General features: G+C 44.5%; 1 protein-coding gene across 1 annotated transcript; it reads left to right on the forward strand.

Annotated features, from left to right (window-relative positions):
- Positions 1-1,210: 1,210 nt before the first annotated feature.
- LOC104165741 (serine/threonine-protein kinase PAK 1-like) lies at positions 1,211-7,667 on the forward strand (the record flags this gene model as incomplete). The annotated part of the gene is made up of 5 exons (XM_009705464.1): positions 1,211-1,384; positions 1,843-1,942; positions 3,747-3,943; positions 5,449-5,586; positions 7,346-7,667. Coding segments are annotated over 5 exons (696 nt in total), but the record flags the coding sequence as incomplete, so codon positions are not given.
- Between the last annotated feature and the right edge of the window lie 1,215 nt (positions 7,668-8,882).

Below are 8,882 nucleotides of genomic sequence, written 5' to 3' on the forward strand. Positions count from 1 at the left end.
CTACTGGTGCATGGGGTTATTCCTCCCTATATGCAGGATCCTACACTTGCCCTTGTTGAATTTCATCAGGTTCCTCTCTGCCCAGCTCTCCAGCCTGTCCAGGTCTCACTGATTGGCAGCGCAGCCTTCTGATGTATCAGCCACTCCTCCCAATTTTGTATCGTCAGCAAACTTGCTGAGGGTACACTCTGTTCTTTCAAGTTGTTGATGAATAGACTGAACAAGACCAGACCCAGATCTGACCCCTGGGGAACACCGCTAGCTACAGGTCTCCAACCAGACTCTGTGCTGTTGATCACGACCCTCTGGGCTCTGCCATTCAGCCAGTTCTCAATCCACCTCACTGTCCACTCATCTAGCCCACCCCTCCTGAGCTTACCTATGAGGATGTTCTGGGAGCCAGTGTCAAAAGCCTTGCTGAAGTCAAGGTAGACAATATGCACTCCTCTCCCCTCATCTACCCAGCCAGTCATGCCATCGTAGAAGGCTATCAGATTGGTCAAGCATGACTTCCCTTGGGTGATTCCATGTTGACAACTACTGATAACCTTTTTTTTCTCCAACTGCCTAGACATGACATCCAGAATGAACTGTTCCGTCATTTTTCCAGGGATAGAGGTGAGGCTGACTGGCCTGTAGTTCCCTCGGTCCCCCTTCTTGCCCTTTTTTGAAGACTGGAGTGACATTGACTTTCCTCCTTGTTTGCGGAGAGCTGTCCATTGTGTCTCCCAGGATTGTCCCTGGGCCTAGGCAAAGCAGGCAGTTGCTTAGGACAGGAGGCTGCCAGTAGTAACAAAGCAGCTCCCAGCCACTTCTGATGCGGGAGCCTTCAAAAGCCATGCTGTGTGCCAAATGTCTGGGCTGCATGCTTGGACCTCGTCCTTGACTAGTAGCTCTTCCCCTTTTCTCTCAGCAGCAGCAGCAGGAGTTGTAAGGTCAGCTCTCCATCTTAGTCTGGGGCCTTGCCATGGCAGAAGAATTCAGCCTTGCTTTTATGACCAGGAAGCTTGTAGCCTGCTCTCCCATTCCGTCTCTCCTTGGCCTTCTGCACTCACCCTTCTCTCTGCTCATTCCGGTTGTGATCAGATCCTTCCGAGTACAGAAAGTACCACAAGTACCTGGTGTCCCAGTACTGTTAAATATGCTGCTCAAGCCTCAAGCTTTCTCTGCATTTCTGAGACAAGTTTAAAACCCATTGCATTCTGGCTAGGTAAGTGGTGGCACGCTCATACTTGCTGATTTTAAAATCTGGTTTTGGCTCTTCAGTTACCTTGTAGGAGAAGAGCTCTGGGTGGTCATGGAGTACTTGGCAGGAGGCTCCCTAACAGATGTTGTGACAGAGACCTGCATGGACGAAGGACAAATCGCAGCTGTGTGCCGAGAGGTAAAGCAGCACTGGCGCTCGGAGGGAGCTGTGATTGGGAAGGGGACACGGGCTTTCCATGCCTGTCACTGCCTCCACAGGAGTAGCTGTCTCCAGCTTCTGTAATGCAACAGTCATTCTTTCAGAGGATGGATTTCATCTGGGAGGTTGCAGCATACAATCCTAATGCAAGCCTTAATATGTTTCACCTTAAAGGGAGGACTGCAGTGCAAAATGGGATTGGAATCCCCTTGTTTATGCTTGTTTTCCAGGTCTTTTGGAACTAACTTGTCCTGCTGATCCCAGTGGGATATCTCTCTGTAGCCCTGCACATACTGAATATATGAAAATCTCAAAGACACTGAGCCCTTGCTACTCAAAATGCATGTTGTTAGAGTCCCTTAGTTGGCTAATTGTGACTGGTGAATAATTTCATGCACAGTAAGACTATCTCAATTTTATTAATTTTTTTTTTCCAGTGTCTCCAAGCTCTGGAATTCCTCCATTCAAACCAAGTTATTCACAGAGATATCAAGAGTGACAACATCCTGCTGGGAATGGATGGCTCTGTCAAACTAAGTATGCGGGGAACATTGCTGATGATGACTTGAATTAGCTGCCCAGGCCTACTGTCTGCTCTGGGCCAGGCCTGTTAGGGAGATGGGTGTTTGAGATGCTTGATGCTGTGGTGATGAAGAGGCTGTAGAAATGCTCCTGTAGGTATTTTTGTGCCGTCGGTTTTAATGGAGATTGGCAATCAAAAAACCTTGTGAACTGACACTAGACTCGAAGTGAAGTTTGGGGTTCATTTAGCTTTGGACCATCTGTTTTTGTGGACTAAAATAAGAGTGTTTTAATGCTACTTCAGTCTAGAAAGCTGGGTTTGAAGGTGTAGGGCCAGAAGTCTTTATTTGTGAGCAATCTCTTCAGTCTGGAAAATATTGCAAGTACTTGTGGGGCAGGGGGAGTAGAAGGAGAATTGAAAACTGCGTAACTAGAAAACATTTAACCTTACAACACCAACCCCGACTGGACTCTAAATGTTATTTTCTCCTCGTGTTATCACCAGTAATGAAGACCTTGGGACTGTTCTGCCCCTCGGGTGCTAAGGCAGCTGTTGTGCTTGTTGTTGCCTCTGCAGGGATGAGTCTGGAAACCAGTGAATGATTATCTTCCATCTATAACTTTAACAGAATTATGCTCCTTTTATCTTCCTCTCAGTTCTGTTGGCTAGCACCCAACAGGCATAAATAAATCTATTTTTGTCAGCAGTGACAGCAGATATGACTCAAAATTCACACCATGCAGATATGCTGAGTAAGAAGGTGGGGTTTTTTTTTTTGCACATAATTACTTTTTAGACTAAAACTGTACTTTGGTACAGTCAGATCTCTGGAGTGTTAGCCACGAATAACTGATCGGGGCCAAAGTACTGTGTTCATGTGGAATAACTTCTCTGAGCACAGTATGCAGGTACCGGGTTGTAGTTTAAAGTTAGAGAAGTCCCTGTAGCTACGATGCAGTAACCTTCTGGACCTGAACTGCTTATTGGCTCTGCTGGAAATTTGCTCTGTTTATGAACCATATGTACCTTTCCTGGTCGTCACCCTTGATGAAAACTCAGCTAGGGATCAGTTTAATTTTCATCATTCTGCCTAAAATTAGACCAGCAGTGCCATAGGGGGTCAGGATGGGCAGTGCATCTTGCTGTGTTGATTCTGCTGGGCTCGCAAGAGCAGAATTAATTTTCTTTTGGTAAGTCAAATACAAATAAGGCATAGGACCCAGTAATCTTTGTGTGAAGGCTCTCCATCTTTCTGTCTATTCAAACAAAATAATCAGTATAAATTTAGGTACTTCAAAGTCAACAGTTTGCTCTGTAAAGCAAATCCCGTTTGAGGGATGATATATCTACTAGGGAAGTAATATCGCTGGGACTGAAAATATCACCAGACAATACAGTATGTGGGTTGGGGGGGTGTGCCTAGATCACACTGTGCATTAATTTCTATTTTCACTGATCCAGGAACAGTCCTTAGACCATATATTACATAACCTATTACCGCTGCATAAAACTGCACACATAGTCAAGTGTCTCAACATCCACACACGGTTATTTACTGATCCACATCATTCACACAGACAAGTCAACAGCTCTGTAATCCTCATGGCCTCAGTGACTCAGATTTAGAAACTTACCCCTCCACACCGTCTTTTCTATTAGCCACAAAACCATGTCTCCTTTCACAGTTGCAGGAGCAACACACCAGACGAGGCAGCAGGGTAACGTGTACTACAACTCTGGCATCAGTCAGCATTGGTTTTGGAGAAACTTGCTGATTTCTGTGTCTCTTTCTTCCCTCTCAACTCTTTAATTTTCCAGCTGACTTCGGCTTCTGTGCCCAGATCACTCCTGAGCAGAGCAAACGCAGCACCATGGTGGGGACCCCGTACTGGATGGCACCTGAAGTGGTGACGCGGAAAGCGTATGGGCCCAAAGTGGATATCTGGTCACTGGGGATAATGGCCATCGAGATGATCGAAGGAGAGCCCCCCTACCTCAATGAGAACCCCCTGAGAGTAAGCGAATTATCTTTTGCCCCAGGGTCTCTGCTAAGCCTGCTGGTGAAACTGGGCTCTAAAGGCAGAAGGTGAATCCTCCAGTGCGGTTTCACTATCTGCAGCCCCGTATCTCCTCAGATGGCATTGTGAGAAGATTGAGATAGTTTTAACTAAAAGCCATAGTTTGCTCTAGTTAGCAGAGGTGTGGGTTCCTCCTGTGTGGACCCTCTAGTCAGCTCTGAGTTAGATCATGCACACTCATAATTTCCCCACTTTCTGGAGATGCTGATAGAGGCAGGGAGAGTACTTGATGGCACCAAAGCAGCCGACCTCTTGAATCTTTGTGCCCTGTGAGTGGGGAAGAGTTCTCCTTAAGTTCAAAAATATGGCACATTACTATTTTATAAACGGAGCTTTTTCCTACTGGGAGATTGTTTCTCCTTACATGCTCCAAATAAAGCTACAAGCTTAATAAACCTTTAGACAGGGCTTAAGCCTCCTGATGTCTTTCCCTTGTTTAGTTTTTAATGAAAATGGAGATGCTGTAAGTTTGTAGGGACGTAACTGCTCTTAGTATAAGCCAGGTTTATGGCTTCTCCCTCAGCTACGCAGGATGAGGGGATCTAGAAAAATTCTGTTTGACTTTTGTCTCTATCTCTTGCTTTGGAAGTGATTTTTTTTGGGAGAGAAGAGCAGCAGCAAAGAAGAGTGAAAGGAAAGAACCTGGGTATTGAGTTAAAGAAGAGTGGCTAAGTAACAGTACTTTGGCCTCATTTAACTCAACTTGTGCCAATTCCCGGGCTATCAGACTGCTCCCGTGGGATGTGCCAATTGATGTGCTCAAAGGGCCTGCATATTAACAAGTCTCTGACAGATTTCCATTTCCTTTGAAATCCATCCTGGAAGTTTCTTTCATGAAATCCTGAAATGGATGAATTCTGAGTCCCTTGATTCTCAGAGCAGGGATGTGTATGAATGCTTCATCCCCAAACAGTAGCAAAACTGCTTGTTTCTGCAGGATGTTAAAAGCTGCTTGAGGGTCTGCTGGACATCTTTTGTAAGGAGCCAACTGCATCTTTATTGTGTTGACTTTTTAGGCCTTGTGCACTCAGGCAAAGTACTAACAGAAAAACATCCCCTATTTATTCAGGGGTGCCTTCCCATGAGGATATAGTTATTGCAGGAGTCTAGCACTGGTAGAGTTATGCCAGTTAACTTCCCTGTGTAAACATGGTCTGGAATGTTGTTTTTGTCCTCCTAATCCCTTGAGAGGACTGCAGGATCCAAACCCAGATTACGAGGGTAAAACAATAAAGGGTTGGATCCCATCCACATAAAAATAAGGCTGGCAGTTATTCTGTTTGCTGAAACTTAAGCATTGATTAGTCACCCTGATAAGGTGGGTTTTTTTTCCTCCTCACTGAACTGAGGGAAGGGAGAGAAGAAATGGGTGTCTCTCTAATCCAGAGATGGAATCTAACCTTCGTAACCTCATGTTTCTTTGGTGCTTGTTTTTGCTTTAGGCCCTGTATCTCATTGCTACTAATGGGACTCCAGAACTGCAGAATCCGGAAAAGCTTTCACCCATATTCCGAGATTTCTTAAATCGTTGTCTTGAAATGGATGTGGAAAAGAGAGGTTCTGCAAAAGAGCTGCTACAGGTAGGTGATGGGGAACAGGGCTGAATCAATGTAGTCATACAATCCCGAGTGAGGCCAGGCTTATGGTGGGATCTTGTTTGGGCTCATAAATACTGCTTCAACTGAAGGCACAAGCACAGCTAAGGTAACTTGTCAGAAAAAAGAAAAAAAAACAAACAGCCCCATAATCTAAATCTATAATAACATGTTAACAGACTGCTCCCTTTTTATGTTGTACTTGCTACTGGCAGCAGCTGTGCAGTGTGTTCTGTAACCAACCTGAAGTAATAGCTGTGCCTCAGGCTCTTTAATTCCTGTGGCTTCTTCACACAACTGGCCATGACATCTATATTTGTTGTCATGGTCTTGCCATGCTTGTTTTGATTTGGGCAGCAGGAGGGCTTCCTGAAATCGGATGTTCTGCTTGTCTCCCTTCTGGTGGAGGGATCACAAAGCTCTGGAATACGTGTGGCTTGCATTCATTGGAGCAGTTTGGCATTACCACATTTTACCAGATACTACTCCTTACAGAAGTGATGGAACAAAGCTTGTGAGATATCTTAATCGTAGAAGAGTTTGGGTTGGAAGGGACCTTAAAGCTCATCCAGTTCCAACCCCCCTGCCCTGGGCAGGGACACCTTCCACCAGACCAGGCTGCTCAAAGCCCCATCCAGCCTGGCCTTGGACACTTCCAGGGATGGGGCAGCCACAGCTTCTCTGAGCAACCCCTGCCAGTGCCTCACCACGCTATCATCGGTTATTTCACTGAAAACCTGATGTTTTAGTCTGAACTGCTGGTGAAACGGGAGGGCCAAGCTGCCAGGCTTTTTACTGACGTGGATGAGAGGAGTGGTTCACATGTTCCTTCTGTCAAATTTGCCATGGGACTGGTAAATGTAGCTCTTTGAGTGCCCTTGATCACCCATTTATTTTACAGACTCCAACTGTGAGACAATTCCTGTTCTTGTTTTCCTTTCTTTCCACTAGTTTGTCTAGTGGATTCAGTTTTGGATGCATTGCTGCCTTCTGAGACTGTAATGAAGCATTAATTCCTGGCAGAATGGCAGTAGTTGAAAGATCACTTTTTCTCCTGGACTTTCCAATCCCAAAATATCAGAGTGCAGTGATGTTCTGTTCCGTGGAGCAGGAGAACATTTTGACTGTAACATTTTGGCCTGTTTTTAACTACCTTGTAGCCTCTGATCTTTATTTAATTTTATCTTTTTTTCCCCATCTCTGAAGCATGTTGCCTTGGGTGATTGATCCCTTCTGATGCTCAGAAGCACTGTGGAATATAGTTGCTTTTTGTTTTCAGAACAGCTTGCGGACTTGTTTTACATGCCTTCGCACTCATCTGAGAGCTGTTTTGATAATTGATATTGTTTTATTTAACAGAGCAGCTTGTATAAGAGACTGAACGGTCAGTGCCTTGTGTTTGAACTGCACAGGTTGTTTTTAGTACGCCTTCCTTCCACACAGAATTTCACTATAGATTTTGCAAGACTTTATAATTCCCCAGGGGAATTCGCTGAGTGTTGCTTGGTCTTGAACATGTACAAACATTGGAGAATTTAGCATGTGTTGGGTGCAAATCTAGTCACCACTTCAGGCAAGTCCCAAAAGCTTGTGATGGTAACAGACCTTTTGGTTTCACCTGTTCAGAGATTAGAGTAGGTTTTTCGACTTCATGTGGGTCTAGGTACCAGTATTTTGAATAGCCACCAGATTTCTGGGGCATGTTCTGAAAAATCTAATCCTTTTTCTTTTTGCTTCTTCCTAGCACCAGTTCCTGAAAATTGCAAAGCCTCTGTCTAGTCTCACTCCTCTCATTATTGCAGCTAAAGAGGCAGCCAAGAACAACCATTAAAGTGGTGGAGTCAACACAGTTGTTGTGTCAAGACTTTTAGATGTTCATGTCAGAGGCTGAATTACCTGCCCCTCTCCCCTTCTGCTCCTTCTCCACAAGGGGGGTGTTAAAACCTTGGTCTGCCCTGAAGGGTGGCAGAGGTATTGTTCGCCGAATGTGGAAGGGCACCCAACAGGGACACTGCTGATCTTACACAGTGAACTGTCGTTCCATCTTCATGATGGGGGCAAGAGGGGAAGAGTGTTTTATATGATTGAGAAGATCTTTCTGAGAACGCCTGAACTTGACCTACACGTAGCAAAGCCAGTTTGTTTTCATATTTCTTAACCGTGTTTATTTTTTAAAATAATGTGGAGCCTTAGACCATGTTTATCTTAATAAATTAAATCTTTTGCTGGCTGGACTTTTCCTGCTTCTGCCAAGCTGCTATTACACCACTGAGGCTGCTCTGTGCTTTGGATGACTTGAGGAGGGAAAGAAGCAGGCAGCAGAAATGTGAACAGCTGTAACAACTGAAAGGGAAACGAGGGCGTGAATACGCATCCCTCCTACTGCACTGCTGGATGCTTCGAGGGAGCATGGAGAAAGCCTCTGTGTGCTTCCTGCAGCCACTGGAGAACTTAATTCATGGATGATCTTTTTGCCAAATTGTGTGAATTGGGGGCCTCCCTCGCCCTTTAGCTTCAACTCAACTAGTTAAACAAATCTCAGACATTTCTGATATTCTAGAAGGTAAATCACAGGAAAAATTGATGAAGAGCTCTTTTAGCATTATTTTATCAGCACTGTGAGGCTTCGTAGAGACCCTTGCCCTGTATGATAAAGCAAACAGAGCAATTACTGTTATAAAGATAAGATTTGCCTGCAAAATGATGTTGAGAAAACTTGTTTCTTAGAGCAAGTCCAATGGTAAACAAACTGATCATGGATGCTGCTTTCTTCGAGAAGTGGGGACGTTAATTTTTTTTAAATGATAGTGGTTTCTTTATGCTACTGATTCCTTTGGTTGCTAATAGTCTGTAAAACAACAGGAAACCTGGAACTACTCGAGGGGCTGGTTGTAAACACTGGGCTTATGTTCAACTGTATACTGATTTTTTTTTTTTTTTTTAATAAAATGACTGCTGCATTTCTTAACTTGGGGCTGAGGGGAGGACTGGAGAATTCAGTCACCAGACGAGTCTGTTGATTTGGGTGATTGTTTGTATCATCACTGACTGCTTGAATGTGTTGGATGAAGTAATATAACCTTGCCTCTTACCCTTCTCCTGTAGTCCTTTGGGATAGCAAGTGGCTTTCAAGGGAGTAACTTTGCACACAGAGAAAATGGGTAAAAGGCTGTGTTATAACTGAGGGAACTGCTTTCTCTATGCTGCTTTGGTCATTTATGGGGTGACTTTAAACTTATTCTGGAATAACCTCTCACTTGCATTGCACAGAAACTCATTCC

The sequence above is a fragment of the Cariama cristata genome, unplaced genomic scaffold, assembly GCF_000690535.1.
Source record: "Cariama cristata isolate BGI_N322 unplaced genomic scaffold, ASM69053v1 scaffold6780, whole genome shotgun sequence".
Taxonomy (NCBI): domain Eukaryota; kingdom Metazoa; phylum Chordata; class Aves; order Cariamiformes; family Cariamidae; genus Cariama; species Cariama cristata.